General features: G+C 36.5%; 2 protein-coding genes and 1 pseudogene across 2 annotated transcripts; 1 reads left to right on the top strand and 2 right to left on the bottom strand.

Moving 5' to 3' along the window:
• Positions 1–2,413: 2,413 nt before the first annotated feature.
• LOC148299543 (transcription factor BTF3 homolog) lies at positions 2,414–3,511 on the bottom strand (the record flags this gene model as incomplete). Its single annotated transcript, XM_088275955.1, has 2 exons — positions 3,395–3,511; positions 2,414–2,707 (listed from the first exon to the last, which is right to left on the bottom strand). Coding segments are annotated over exons 1-2 (411 nt in total), but the record flags the coding sequence as incomplete, so codon positions are not given.
• Positions 3,512–9,970: 6,459 nt separating this feature from the next.
• On the bottom strand, positions 9,971–11,875 carry LOC148299542 (uncharacterized; annotated as a pseudogene).
• A 444-nt stretch (positions 11,876–12,319) lies between these two features.
• Positions 12,320–13,132, top strand: LOC148299541 (dnaJ homolog subfamily C member 5-like). Its single transcript, XM_088275954.1, has 3 exons — positions 12,320–12,326; positions 12,445–12,574; positions 12,927–13,132. The coding sequence occupies exons 1-3, from the start codon at positions 12,320–12,322 to the stop codon at positions 13,042–13,044; spliced, it is 255 nt and encodes an 84-aa protein (XP_088132080.1). The 3' UTR covers positions 13,045–13,132.
• Positions 13,133–16,347: the final 3,215 nt, after the last annotated feature.

The raw sequence follows: 16,347 nt of genomic DNA, 5'->3' as shown, positions 1-16,347 counted from the left end.
TCCCAACCCAACCCCAACCCCAACCCCAACCCCAACCCCAACCCCAACCCCAACCCCAACCCCAACCCCAACCCCTTTATCCATCGACTAGTTTGTTTTATCCATCGATTAATTGTAGATCTCAATTTAATATTAATAATGCAAATTTTATTAAATTATCAGAACAGTTTGGGAAGATCATACTATTTATTCTTATTATTTTTAATGTGTGTTGTTTTTGTTCTATTTGCAGATCTTTTCTGTTTGTTGCTACTAATTTTGTTGGGAAGTTTCTTTGTTTTGTGGGGACGGCCGTTCTTTCGATTAGTCTTCATTTTTGGATTTTTGTTTGCTTTAAAGATTCTTTTAGAATGAAATTGATTGATTACTTGGGATATGCTATTTTTTAGCTTAACTTGTTGTTGTTTTGTTTTGATTCGGGACAGGGTTATACTTTTACTTATCATCGCGTAGGCTATTCCTCAAGATTTAATAGGGCCTCGACCGATGCGACTCCGAACTTGAACCCCTATCCTGATTGGCATTCCTATTTTCTGAAGAGGCCTTATACAAGCTACCTGATCTGCCTTAACCCGAACTCCCCCAAACTTGCAATGTCATATTCATTAAGTGGTTGACTCTTCTTTGGTTCGGAGTCTAAATAGTATACAAATTAATGTCATCTAGTACTTCCTTCAGCTTATTCTGTTTCCTCACTATATTCTTCTACAGTTTCGTCACATTTTTCATCATCAGTTTTATTTATATTTCATTTTACTCGCTTTTCTTGTCCTCTTCTTCGATCATTTTCTTGTAATTGTTTAGGGATTTTTTGTTGTTTGTGCGATGGAATTGATTTATTCTTTCATTTGCCAGCTTTTTGCCCAAGGAAATCTATTTATGGTTCATCTATGTTATTGTGACAATTTACGCAACGTTAATTATAATCTTGATGGCTCGCTGCGTTGAATTGGAGTAAACCATCATTTAATTTTTATTTGGTTTGCATCATTACGTTGGTTTTGTCATTTTTGATAGATTCGACTGCGTTTTTTATGCTTTTTTTTAGGTTTATTCGCTATTGTTTGCATTTTTATTGCAGATCTTAAACATTCTTTTGCTTTCTTTAATCCTCTTCGATTTTCTATATTAGACATAAGATATACATTCTTGATGTCGATGTGATGCCTTCTTCGGATTTACTGCCATTTTTCAAGTTACTTAGCTTTTTGATGTAAATTCCTTTCTAGTTAATCGTTGACTTTTTCTGTGAACTTCAAGGTTGAGCTGATTTCCTTTTTCTTTGATTGAGTTTCTAATCTCTTTTTCTTGTGGAGAGAGTATTTGGTGGCAATGCCTATAAATTAGGGGTTGAGTCGATCGAGGTTTATCGCTTGTGATTTTAGGCTGTGCTTTGATAAAGATACCGACATGTTGCTATGCTTTTAATTTTATTTATTTATTTATCTATTTATTGATCTATTTGAGATTCATCTGGCATTTCATTTTTATCACTCATAATTCCATATCAATACATACTAACATACTAACATACACATTCACACACATTCATTCAATTATATACTCGAAATGCAAACTCTGAATCTAACTTGCATTTGTTGAATTTCAAAATCATAAGTATGTCTGTATGGTTATGATCCAATATATTCATATTGATTTAACTTCGTTGCTCTGAGCATGATATAAAAGTCATACTTCTAAAAGCAATCTACTTTCTCCTTCGAATGCGGAAAATGTGCATTAAACAACTTTCTGGGGAAGAAAGCCTTCACCACCAAAATAATGAATGACATTTGCAAAATTCTTTCCAATAATGCATTAATTAATCCTTACAAAGGGGTATTCGGGGGAGACTACGACGTGAATGTCCTTATTGTCGCATTAAAGTAACACTCCTTTGATTTGGAATGGGTAAGAAATAGTGAAGATTTTCATTCATTGATGTCAGATAATAATATTCAAGGGTTCTTCATAAACTTCAAGGATAAAAGTAAATTTTGGTATCGAGCTTTCGATCAATCTGGCCGACATTGGCTCTGTCTCAAAAAAATATAGTTGAATAACAATACGGAGCTATATGACTCGAAGGCCGAAAATTACTCCGTTAAAACAAATCTCGAAGCAATCAAATATCTAGAAAGTCTAAGAAGCTAAAATCATACCATATTGAAAGTGATTCACCAACAGAAGGCCATATCACCCAAGAAATAGAGCCTCCGATAGGTCCTTCCGGAATTTCAAGAAAAAGACCATCTTGAGAAGGCAGAGTTTGAGTAACAGCCTCATAATGATCATTTCAACATGTGATTGCAGGTTGTTAATAAGGTGTGAGTTTATTTTGATGAATTTGATATTGGTTTTGATGCTTAAATATCGATCATTCGGGAGTGTTTAGACTATCAGGGGCGCTTACGAGGGTCGGAGCCTCGTCTTCTGTGGCTGATAAGGTTTGTGATACTAGTTCTTTGAGTAATTTATGCTGTTTGGGGCCGAGCTGCTGAATGATGTCCGGGAGAAGGTCTTTAATGGTTTTGGTTTCAGAGTCCCCTGAAACAATGAAGGTGTTATTCTGGATCGAAGCATATGCCTCCGGTCTAGAGAAGTGCATGACGGTATTATCATCCTTGAAGAAGTTTACCTCGTCGACTCCTAGCTGCTGAGCCCCCACCTTCTTCACCAAGCTCTTGACAATCTTATCTCCTCCACCCTAAATCACAAAGCAAGTACAGTAGCCTTACTGACAACCTTAACCTTCCTCCTCTGAGACCCCTTGCCACCTGTCCTCGCATCTCCGATTTTGTTGCGCAGTCGTTATAAGTTGGCAGCAATTTCCTACTCGCTTGGTCCGTTCATTCAAATAATCAAATATAATATTCAATTTAATGGCCTCAGCTTTAATTTAATGGATCATTCCAGTAGTATCCCTCAGAGGGCTTCGTGGATCTTGAGGCGTTAGTTGTTCTTGCTGTAGATCTTGTTTATGGCTGAATGGGTCATCTGAGTTATTACTACATAATTACTTATCTTAGCTAGTCATATTCTTATCTCTTTGAAGCTTTGCATGCCCGATAGAGGACCCATAATGCGCGGAGGTTGTCTGGTCTCTTGCTGATCAGGTAAGATAAGTATTTTATCGCTTTGTCGGTATTGTTCTTGCCGCCCTAGGTCAAGTATATCTCGGATAGTCGCAGTGCGTAGACATCGTTGCTTGGGCTCAATATCACGAGTTCTTCGTAGCAGAATGCAGCTTTCATAAAATTAGCCCTTTCGCAATAAATCTCACCGAGCTCGATCCAAGCCTACTCATCTAAAGGCTCACTCTCCACGTATGTGTTCAACAATTCGATAAACTCTCCGATTTTTCTCTTTCTCTAAAATTACAGCAATAGCGTACCTTGGCTTCAGCAATGCCTTTTTTCCTAGTTTCAGTGTCAGTCTTATCGGATTCGATGAGATACAATAGCCCGCTTTCTTCAACTGTAGCGGATGACCCAATCACATTGATGAACATCCGCAATCTTTTCATGTAAGTATTATCACCAATTTGCTTCCTTAAATTTGCTAAATATTTCCGGATAAGAGCCACTGGCGCATGGAGCTCCAGCCCCGAATATATGATGGCTTACGTCTGGATGTACTCTGATTATCATAATGGAATTACTTTGATCCGATTTTGGGTCGTTGTTAAGAGCGATGATGGCATTTTAGAATAAGCAATCTGGCATATCATAGCCCCCGTGCAAAATTATTGATACGATTTATTATGAAGATTTTGGGGATGGCTTATCGAGGAGCTATTGTAGTCTTTTCTGGGTGTGGATCATGTAAGTATGGATGTGTGGGTATTTTATATTGATTTTATATTCATATATAAGACTGAAAAGCAAACCTAAGTTTTGACGTAATTCTATACTAAAATACGATTAAATTGTGTTTTTGTTTCTTTATTATTGAGTTCCCAATATTACTAATCTTATCTTTCTCTTTCGTTTTTGAAAAGATTAAGCATTCACTCTCTTCGAGTCGTGTGCTTTCTACTCGTGTAATAACATCCTTCGTTTCTACTTTTGCATTTACTTTCCTACTTTTAGACTCATGTGTTAATAGTATTTGTTCTTTTTTATTCGTATGTATCATTCTTTCTCTTCATTTCTTTAATAGCATTTGTTTAGGTTTTCACTTTTTCTAAAAATAAATTTAATACATTTTTTGAAACTCAACCAACCCAAAACCCATAATAAAATGGCTACAATGACCAATAATCGTGCTTTTAATTTTCATGTTTTTTAACATATTTATTCAATATAATTTGCATCGCGCTATAGCCATTAACAATTTAATCTTCAAGCAATTATCTATATTTTAAATTAATCGACAATATTTTCGATTATCTTATCAATTATCCTCAGCCATATTATTATCATCTCACAATTCTACAAAAGCTCATGGGTTTGGGGTTGGGGTTTATGCTTGATTATTAGCATTGTTCGGTCCTGAGAATAATTCTGAATGTATTTAGTTAATTAGATGAGAAGTATTCAAAATGCAGCCGTTGCGAATGTCGAAACTGATCATTATTGGTTTGGCTGAGTTTCCCTTGGATATTTGTGGAGTTTCATAGAGGTTTCTGACAGAGGTTATGAATGGTTTGAGGTGTTATGACTCCATCTGAGAATTATAGTTCATTTTTCTAAATATTTAAAGAATGCACTTATTGGAAAATATTAAAATCAGATTATCAGCTTCTTTGAGCCAATTGAGCTATTCATTCTTCTATCAGTTCGAAAATCGAACTTATTTACTTATTTTTTTCTTTAAATCAGTTTTTTATAAATTTGAATATTTCATTTCACATTTTCTATGGGTAGAACAAATATGGGCACAGGAATCGGAATATGGTTAGTGACAATCATTTTTAAAGTCCAGGCAAACTATTTAAGTAATGGGGGCTTCTCATTACCACCAACAGCCTCGTTTTCTCTAACTGCGGATTCTTGGATTTTAACTAGAGCAAAAATTATTACATCGAGCACTTATGGGATGGATTTAGGCTATGGTCAATTTCTCCACTTTCAATCAGGTCCCAATATGAACGGATTTGTTTAGCAGAATGTTACAATCCCAATAGCAGGAGGCTATACATTCCAATTTCTGCAAAGGGCATATAATTCAAACTATTCGAGCTATGGGATAGTGGCATATGCTAACGGAGTCTTGTTTGGTAGCAGATAACCAAATGAAACGAGAGTCAGTCTGTAAACGATGTATCCTCCTTATTTTTCCGTGGCGGGCACCTATCTCATTCGCATTGAATAAAAGGGGTTGTCAGCGGATGGAATTGGAATATTCCTCGATGAAATGATTTTTTAATTCCATTATTCATACGAAGCTCCCGGAGAACCCGCCAATGCAACAAATGCAACGAATGCAACGAATACAACGAATGAAACAAATACAACGAATACAACGAATGAAACAAATGCTACAAATGAAACGAATGCAGCGAATACAACGAATGCTACTGTGACAAATGAAACGAATGCGACGAACTTATTAAACGAAACCAACACAACCATTGAAACTAATACGACAGCCGTAGACTTGCCAAAAGAATAAACCCTAAATATATCGAACAAAGAGTTTATATTTTTATCCCAAATGATTTAATAGGCCTCAATAATCATTTCGCTGCCTTTAAATCAGTTTGTCGGGCTGAAGTATGCCGTTTTCTTCGTCGAGGATATGTGGATGCATAGCTATCAAAGGAGAAACTACAGTGGGCTACTCCAGGAACTATTCGAAACTGTAGCTGCAATTGAGCACTTGAAGTTTCGTGTGTTTGAAAGTATCTTAAATGTTTCCGACCTATAATAAAGTTTACCTATCTCCGATTACACGAATTTTACGAAAGAAAACTTCCTCAAAAGTTAGAACTCTCCTCAAGTGCTGATACAGGCGGCCTTCCCTTACTTTGTTTATACTATTCCACAGAGTGTCCTTTGGTGTGTGGCTTTCTATATAGTGTTCAGAGTGACCTTTAACTACAAAATAAGTATTTGGTTCCGAAGGTATTATTTTATAGAGTGCACTATTCTACAAGTGCTGTTGGATGGGAATTTATCCTACTTCGCGTACATTTGCTTTGGACAGTTGGAACTGGGCTTCTCTCAGAAGTTTATGGACAAAGTGTCGATTATGTTTACGGTCGTCTTTCTGTTTGTGCTGTTCATATTTGCTCTATCCTTCTACTTTATGATGGGCCACTTTTTACAGAAAAACGCTCGTCACTTTATTTACTGTTACTATCGTTGCTTTGCCACTAGCTTCTTCCTCACAGTGAACTTCTCCCTAAGAGCCTTGACAATTGGCATCATTCACTACTTTCTTTATGAATACTATCTGATCCAAACCATCATATTGTGCAGCGTCGAACTAAGCATAATCCTTATTGCAATCATCGTCCAAAGATACAAATAAATCTTCATCACTAAATCGATGTTTTGTCTCTATGTCTCATACCATTGCCTCCTCTTTCTTCTCAATGTGTCACTTTACATAGAATACACTTATGGCCATTAAAAAGATATGAAGATCCTTCTCGACTATCAAACTTTGATACTCTATCTCATTTTAGGGGCCAACATATCGATGGTTCTAATAGATCTAATGCCAGGATAGATTTTTAAAAGATCAGCCAAAAGTATATAGTAATAAAAAAACGAATAAAACGACGATAAAAGCGAAAATATGAATCGATCGGTTGATATTCCCGTTGTAAAGATTGAAAAAGAGGAGCAAAAGGAATCGAATAAACAAGCCTCTGTCGCTAAGATGAAGTGCAAAAGATAAATGGTCCCGCTGAAGTCTTTGAAAAAATCAAATTTTTTTCAATAATTGTAGCCGAAAAATCAAAAATCAAATTTAATCCCTAAGTCAAATCTAAAGCGTATAATATAAGCAAAACTTCAATAAAAAACGAATGCCAAGATGACTAAATCGACTTCAAGATGAATGAAATGATTCTAAGCCTCTTCGATTATCAAAGAATACTTTGATCTCTTTAATTGTATACAAAATTGCAGAATCGCACTCTAAAATAAGTAAAAATATTCATAAATTATAAGTTTAAATTAAAGAATGTCCATACAATTTATTTTAGTTTACTAACGAATATTGTGCTGGCTTTTCATGATTTAGATGTCATAGTTAACTGGGCACGACGATGGAATTTTATCAATTGTCATAAGCTGACCGAATACTCTATAGGGGAATGCTTTATATACCATAAGGGGACGATATATATGATATAGCTATAGGCTATATGATAAATGAAAATTTACAACCCTTAAATTCAGAGTTTATCTCAGAGAATCATTAAGTTTGCCAAATGAATTCGGGGTTGGGGTTGGGGTTGGGGTTGGGGTTGGGGTTGGGGTTGGGGTTGGGGTTGGGGTTGGGGTTGGGATCCAATGATATTCGGTTTTCATATTTTCACATTCTCCTATTTTCCTATTTTGATATGTTCATATGTTCAGATACTTCTCAATCAGTAGGATTCACTCGATAGTTCCTCTGCCCTTGATCTCTCCTCCATAAATCTTCCTAGAACTCTCTCAATCAACCAAGGTCACAAAACTCAACAAGCTGAATCATTATAATTAAATAAATCACAGATTAAGTACTTCAAAGAGATCTAAATAAAATATTCTGCTGAAAGAATAAATAAGGCCCTTGATTCGAGAATGATAATTATATTTCTCTCAGGTTTAAGCTGCGATTATATATATTCACATCAATCTGATTGAATGGCTGACAAGAACTTCCTGAAGACGGATATGTTCAAAGACATCCGTAAACTGATCAACATTATCGATGAAGTCCGAGATTATGGGCTGGATAAGGAAATTTCATTGCCACGAATTGCAGTGCTCGGCACTCAATCGAGTGGAAAGAGCTCCCTGCTTGAGAACATTGTGGGCCTTGATTTTTTGCCGAGGGGATCCGGTGTAGTGACACGAAGGCCCCTTGAATTGCGGTTGGTCCATATGGATCCACGTACACTTTTAAAATAAAGTAGGCCATTCTGATGGAAAACCTTATGCCATCTTTGAAAATGACTCTTCCATGAAGAAGTACACCAATTTCTCAGATGTCCGCGACAATATCCAAAAGCTGACTGACTAAATTGCTGGCACCCAAGGCAACATCATTGACGACCCGATAAAACTCAAAATATTTGCATCCGACTGCCCGGATCTCACCATAATCGATCTGCCGGGAATCACTCGCATTGACATGAAGGGCCAAACAAATGTTTAAAAAGTAACAACCGATATGGCCAGGACGTAAATAACCATTTATGCTATAGTTACTGTGCTGACCCTAAAACCATCATTCTCTGTGTTATCCCAGGCAACCAAGATCTCTCCACTTCAGACGGCCTAAAACTTGCACGAGAATGGGACATCAAAGGAGAAAGGACTATCGGTGTGATCACTAAAATAGACATAATGGACAAAGGCACAACTGCTAAGAAGATGCTCATGAACGAGGACATCCATTTGAAATTGGGATACATTGGTATTGTTAATCGAGCCCAAGAAGATATCAAAAACAAAGTTACAGTCGAAGTTGCCTTGAAAAACGAAACTGCCTTTTTCAACAATCACCCCGAGTACAAATAACTACCTGAACGAGTTATTGGAACCAAATCATTGACAACTAAACTCTCAGAGCAATTGGTCGAAGCCATAAAGAGATCTCTTCCGGGAATCATGAAACAAATCTAATAAAAACTTAACTAACTGAAAGAATAGCTGGATGAGATGGGTGTTCCCCCACCAGCTTCAAGTCGAGAAAAGTCCAACTATTTGATGACTTTGATTGCAGACTTTGCTAATGACTACAAAAATACACTGTCAGGAAGGTATGTGGCAACAAACAGAAACCAGAGTGAAGAAATCGGCAAAGGAGCTGTAATTAAAGGGAAATTCAGAAACATCTTCGAAGAGTATCTTTATAACTATAAATGCTCCCAAGACTATGATGACTAATACATTAAGGGATCATTGCGAAGTCATCAGGGTGATCAAATTTCAGGATTTCCCTCCATGTAATGTTTCAGATCTCTGCTGATCCCCCAAATTGCTAAGCTGAAGTAACCCATTTTCACAACCCTCGACGAAATATTTAATGAACTTCTAGAACTGGCTTCATAGCTTAACAGCAAAGTGTTCTTCAGATTCGCAGACTTACTTAATATTGTCACCGATGTCACGAACAAGAAACTCGGCGATCTCAAGAACCAAACAGAGTCCATCTTGGACACTCTAATTGAGGGAGAAATGTGCACAGTGTTCACAAACGATGTGAAATATATCACTGCAAGAGATGATCTGCTGGCTGTAAAGTTTGATTATACTTTAGAAAACTGCTGATGGAGGAAGTGTCAATGAGGCAGAGAATATCTTCATCCGAGAAATCAGAGAGAGATTGGATGGTTATTTCAGGATTGTCGTGAATGTTTTGAATGACAGCGTGCCTAAGATTATTGGTTTCTTCTTAGTGAAGCAAAGCCAGGATACTCTCCAAATGGTCCTTTTCAACGAGCTCAACCATGAGTCTATTTTCGAATCCCTAGGCGAGCCAAAGTAAATCGAAGAGCAAAGAAAAAGACTAAGCAACAGGATCACAACTCTGCAAAAGAGTCTGAAAGCCCTAAAGAGAGACCCCACAGTTTCAAAGATTATGTAGAACATGGATGACTAGGATGATTGATTGGCTTGATGATGGTGATCTTAATCTCTCACACATTTCATACAATAAATGAGTGTATCTCTATATTTTGCTCAGCTTAATGCATTGAATGGATGAATAAGAATGCAATGAGGGCATCATGGAATTGCAATTAAATAGCAATGGCATATTGATATTGTTATTTGGAATTAAATTACAGCTATAATCAAGGCAATCAGTCTTCCAAACAGAAATAGTTGCCACTCTTTTTCTGGTCCCTGTCCAGGACTGAATTAAACTTGTTAATCCTTGGTCTGAAATTGTAGGGATCTCTTCTGAAGGTTACTTCGAGCATGCTGAGAAACTTGTTCATGCCATCCACCACTCCCTGGGGGGTGTTGGCCCTACAGTTTACTCCTGGCTCTCCATCATAAACAATCACTTGATCTGCTAGATAAGTCGACATGATGAAATCATGCTCGACAATGAAGGCAGTCTTCTGGTTATTGAGGATGAATCTTTTTATTACTTTTGCACAGACTACTCTTTGCTCACTGTCTAAATATGCAGAAGGTTCATCAATAAGATAGGTCATGGCGCCTTTAGCTAAGGCTAAGATTATTGCCACTCTTTGAAGTTCACCTCCTGATAACTCCTGCACTTGGTTATCGATGATGTGGTCCAATTTTAATGGCTTTGTCACCTACGAGGAAAAAATTGGAGTTAACCAAGATTCTTTGCATTTCGAAAAGAGGAGCTATCGCACTGTTCCTTCGAACTTAGGAGCGATAGTTTGAGGCTTATAGCTGACATTCATTTCAGGAAGATATTATTCAGGTTTTTGTTCTTCGTTCAAGTTCGCCTATTTCTCTTAGTTGGCTTCCTTCATTTATTATATACTTTCAAATTATTTCTTTTCAGGTTTCTTTTCGTTTTTCTTTTCCTTCTTTTTGCCTGCTTCGACCAACATCTTAATAAAGGTAGTCTTCCCTGTTCCGTTTTCTCCCAACAAAACAGTGATCTGTGATGATTTGAATCTTCCAGGCTCAATTGTTAATGTGAAATCTCCCAGTTTCTTCATCATTTTCGGGTAAGCAAACCAACCAATTTTATCTTACTTTAAATTTTATATTGTGTCGCTTATTTGGAAATTCAGTTCTTCCTCTCGAAATCGCATGTTCTCCGTTGGGACGAAACCTGCCAAAAAGATGTTTATGCCTTCTCTTACGGTAAAAGGCATTGTGACAACTCCATATGCAGCTGGCTCACCATAGAGCACGCAAATAAAATCTGACAAGTAGTCCAAAATTGACAAATCGTGCTCGACTACAATAATATAATTATTGAGGGTCTGCAGTCCTCTGACTAAGTGGGCCATTTTGATTCTTTGCTTTACATCCAAATAGGAAGTCGGCTCATCGAACATGTAGATCTCAGCATCTTGGATCATGACGATCATCATTGCGAATCTTTGAAGCTCGCCACCTGATAAATCAGCAATTTCACGATTGTAAAGCTTATCGAGTTCGAGTGAATACTTGAGCTCTTCACTTTTGCCATTTTTGTCCTTTTTGGCAATAATGTCTCCAACCTTTCCTTTCACTTTTTTAGGGATGCTGTCAACGTATTGAGGCTTGATTACTGGGATCAGATTTTCTTCGAGCATTCTTGTGAGATATCCTTGAAGCTCGGAACCTTTGAAATGGTTTAAGATATCTTTCCATTCTGGTGGATCTTGATATCGGCCCAGATTTGGCTTGAGCTTGTTCCCCAAAATTTGCAGTGCTGTTGATTTCCCAATCCCATTAATACCGACTAGACCTAATATTTGTCCTGGCTTTGGCGTTGGCAGACGATGCAGCTTAAAAGAATTCTTCCCATACCGATGAGTGCATAGCTTCTCAATATTCTTAGGAACATTGATAATTTTAATGGCTTTAAATGGACATTTCTTCACACAAATGCCACACCCCAAACAAAGCAACTCCGAAAGTTCCGCAATGGGAGAGTTAGGCATCACATCGATGCATACTTTGTCTGTCTTATTAACAGGACATCCTTTCTTACACTCTTGCTTACATTTCTTCGGTTTGCATCTTTCTTTGTTCACAATGGCAATTCTATGCTTTGATTCTTACATTGTTGATAATGCTCACTGTAATGGTAAATATATATTTATAAATAATCAATATAAGCATATGCTCATTTGTATAATAAAAGAATTGTGTTGAAGATTGTCAGTGAAATGCAATTGTTGGTATAAATAAATAAGCATGGGTGTTATTATAAATAAGCATAATTGCTAATATAAATAAACAAACAAACATACGGGTTACAATAAATAACCAAAACTGCCACAGTTTCCGGGGTACTTACTGTTCATTATATTAATTCATGCAATTATTCCTACAAAATTTATCTGTTATTTGTTAATGTCATGTATTCACAAATCTTTCTTTTAAATAAATCTTTCCTTTCATACTTTTGAACAGAATGTTCTAGAATTTGCAAAGTTCCTCATTGGCCTAAAAACGACACTTATGATTAATAAATAAATACAGGCCTCAACTAATTATTAATAAAGATGTGGAGCAAGCTTATTGGCTTTTCAAGGAGGAAACTGCTTGTTTCTTCATTTACACTCGGCTTTAACTTTGCGCAGGGCAAACCCAATCGCGATCTCTACTGTACCTAAGCTCTTAATTTTAGAAACATTATCAGTACCCAAGAATGCATCTCAAAGCGATATCAAGAAAGCGTATTATAAATTAGCACAGGAGTACCATCCTGACAAGAATAATAATACGGATGCGAAGGATAAGTTTGCAGAAATCAATAAGTATGTTTTTATTTTATCGAAGTGCTTATGAAATACTTTCGGATGCGAGCAAAAGATAAATGTATGATCAGACTGGCTCAGCATAGAATCATGCAGATCCAGGGCCTGCGGCAGGTGGTTTTGGAGGATTTCATCGGAATTCGAGAGGTCAAGGAGGTTTTTAAGATCTGTTTCGAGATATATTTGGTGGCTCGATGGGCCAGAATAACCAGCAGGGGGGACAGCCCATGGCTTTGCAGTTGGAGATCAGCTTCTAAGAATCAGTGCATGGCGCGACTAAAGTAAACATTATCTTAATGTGTTAGAATATCCAATTCAATAAATAAGTCTCATGCGGAAACTGCAAAGGCAGCGGCGCTAAGCCAGGCACATCGCCTATCACATGCAATAAATGCCAAGGAACAGGATTCAAAACAATCCAACAAGGAATGATGATAATGAGAACCAACTGCGATTCCTGCTACGGTTAAGGCAAGATAATCAAATAGCATTGTTCACCTTGCAAAGGCACAGGTAAGCAGACCGTCCTGGCAAAATAATCCATCAACATCCCTCAAGGAGTCGACAACAACGCGAACATCCGCATGAAAGGGAAAGGAAGCTTCGATAACGATTTGATTATCATGCTCAGTGTCAGAAAAAGTAACAAGTTCAGAAGGGATGGTTATAATGTATTTACGGAGATTGATGTGCCTGTTATCGATTTGATTCTTGGCTCTGAGAAACAAATTGATACAATATACGGGCGTAAAGCAGTGCTTAAGATCCCTCCTGGAACACAAGTCAGCACTAAATTGAAAATTCCATCCTAAGGGTTCCATCACCCAAATACCCGATTAAAAGGAGACCATTACATTCAAATAAATACTAAAATCCCATCAACACTCACATAGAAGCAGAAATAGATGTATGAGCAAATTCGGAAAGAATCGAGTTGAGATGATGTTTTGGATGTTTTATGAAGTTTATCTATTTTGCTTATTGCTTGCTCTTTATTCGTTTGATAATATATTTAGTTCTGGAATAAGTTAGTATATCAGTATGTGCATATATAAGTGAGTAAGTAATTGTGTAATTATAGTTGTATCTATAAGTAGTATGTAATTGTGTAAGTTTATATATTATGTATATGCATATGTAAGTAAATAATTACAAGAATAGAATGCAGACTGCTCGTAACGAATCAGCAATATAACCTTGATAAAATTGTCCTTTTTTATTTTCTCTCAAGAGTCTTTTGGTACTATTGCCTTGGAATTTTACTGTAGAATTTCGTGAAATCGAACTCGCACGAAGAAGAGACTTGACACTAAATGTTGGTGACTTCAATTTCCAGAAATAATGTGAAATTAATGGGAATTTGTATCCTCGTTGGAAAAGTAGTCATAAATTTATGTAGGTTCTATGATAATGCAATATGTACATTAAATCCTAAGAAATCATACAAGATCTTGCCTGTGCTATTTGCCATTGAGAAATATTACATAATTCGAGTAAAATCTGAAATTGTCAAAGGGAAGCTTCCCGGAATCCAAACCCCAAGCTTTATCTCTTTATCTGAAACTTATATGTTTTCGGGTTCATATTTATAGTTAGTGTAGCTAGTTATGTCTGTAAGATGTTTTAAATTGTGAACAGGGTTGCAACTGCCTGGCGAAATTTTCTCTGTGCGAGATTTATAAATCACTTTCAACCAATTCTTATGGCTGATTCTATTAACAATTGTTTATTAGATATTGCTTTCGAAAAGGTTTGAAGCTTTTTTTATTTTTATTTCTGAGATTTATGGTTGTGATCTCTTCCATTTTGAAGAAAGGATATCTTAGATTATTAGGGTAAGCTCTTATTTTGTGAACTTTTACAAAATGTCAGTATAGCTCTTATTTCGATGATTAACTGCGATAATCATGCATTTTCCTTCGCCTGTGAGTGAATTAATGCTAACAAACTTGCCAATTATGCAGCTCATTTATCTTCTTTTGCATTTGAATCCTGCGTAGCCGATTAGTGTATAATCTATTCTTAAGTTCTTCCCTTTTTTCCTGATGATAATCTGGTCATCAGGGGCAATCATACCAATTAAAGGTAAAAATGATCCAACTTTGGCATTCAGTTCAAGGGTAAAGTCATCAATTGTCCCCAGAAACTAAATGAATTAGCTTAGATTAGATTGGATCTTTTTCGATCGGGCTAAATATGAGGCTTTGAACAGATGTGCTAATGTTGGGATGCTTTTCTAATTTTATAAATTCATTACATATTTTATTGCCTCTTATAATGCTTTACACTCGAGATGTTTTCCGACATGGTACTGTTGATAAGGAACTATTTCTTCATCGTATGCGATCTTTCTGAACAAAAATAGGCTTTCTTACGATTTTGGGTTCAAAATGACAGCAAATGTCGCCATTTTTAAGGGAGACAGCCCTTTCTGATTGGGAGCATTCTTCTAAGCAGCTGTCATTTCTATTTAATTGATGAGTACTTAGAAACAATTTAATAGCCAAACTATAATTCTTCTTCACAACTTCTTCGAAATAGGCATCGAAATGTGTCCCTGCTCTGAATTACGCCTCAATTATTTCTATATCTTCGCTTTATATTTCACTAGAGGACATTATATGATGCATTCCTGCAAGCGAACTTTGGATGGTCTTAGTATGGACACCCGGCTCAGCAATATTGTCGAATAAGTGGAGGATCATTTCTTTGATTTCCACCTTTAGTGAGGAAGCCGACTCAAATTAGATTATGCTGTTTGTTTCGGCAAATTAATGCAGACTATCTTATCTTTGTTATTGAGAATAACTGTTGCTGCTGCCGATTATCGATGCGGATTCTCGGATGTTTGCAGGCGGATTAGTATGCTTTTACGGAGTGAATTCCTCGAAACTGATTACTCTCTTCAGAGATGACAGTTTTCTTCTATGGATTTTGCTGTGGAGCAACTCCGCTTTCTTTAATACACCCTTTCTTTATGCATCATTCTCAAATTACTTCAAAATTTGTGAGTTCTACTCTTTTGAATCATTAATAGGCTCTTTTTCTTCTATTTGTTCTGCCTAACTCCTATGCCTTATTGCTGGCTGTTGGCTGAATGAGTTGTCGCATTTGGAGATATTCTCTTTAGTTTTTCTCTTTATTGTGGGAATATAAGCTCGATCAGTCACAATTATTGCTGATTTTCGGAGAATATTGATTTGTTCAATTTTGACAATGTCCTAATCGTCAATCGAACGGTAGTTGATGCGTGGTACTTTATGGGTGTGCCGCTTCCTTGAAAGGCATGAGAACATTTATTGATTTCGATTTAAGATGGGCTATTATTAATTTTTTTATTTATATAGCACAATATAATCATGACACAATAAAGCTGCTTCGTTTAGGAACAAGCCAATATGAGCTTATTTTATCAATCAAGACAGTAGGCAAGGCAAACATGGAAATATTCCCATTCATTAATTCACGCATATAAATATTTACGGTTAATTGAAACAAACTTAGTTACTAACATAATCGCTTACTCTAAAATAGTATCTCAGATATAAGAAGATAGTGAGTATAATATAATCATCTTCCCAATATACTTTGGATTCTTTGTTGGATTTTGTTGATATTGGCAACTGTGTTCATTTTATCATTTTTACCATAACTTCCGACATCCAACTCATTGTTTTTATTGTATCTTTCGAGGTATGTGTTTTAGGTTCGGAGATAAGGCCCGGAATTCTCATCAGTTTTATTGTATGCACTTTTGTTACTATTTATTGCGC

Source organism: Brachycentrus maculatus, unplaced genomic scaffold (assembly GCF_059751285.1).
Source record: "Brachycentrus maculatus isolate JH-2025_06_01 unplaced genomic scaffold, ASM5975128v1 h1tg001099l, whole genome shotgun sequence".
NCBI classification, from domain to species: domain Eukaryota; kingdom Metazoa; phylum Arthropoda; class Insecta; order Trichoptera; family Brachycentridae; genus Brachycentrus; species Brachycentrus maculatus.
Note: the sequence above shows the minus strand (reverse complement) of the source record. Positions and strands in the feature narration are given on the sequence as shown.

Bases quoted from the DNA above. Each gene is read 5' to 3' on its own strand.
- LOC148299541 (XM_088275954.1), top strand. The intron at 12,575-12,926 runs GTATGTTTTTAT...CTGCAAAGGCAG, and splicing joins AAGTTTGCAGAAATCAATAA to CGGCGCTAAGCCAGGCACAT.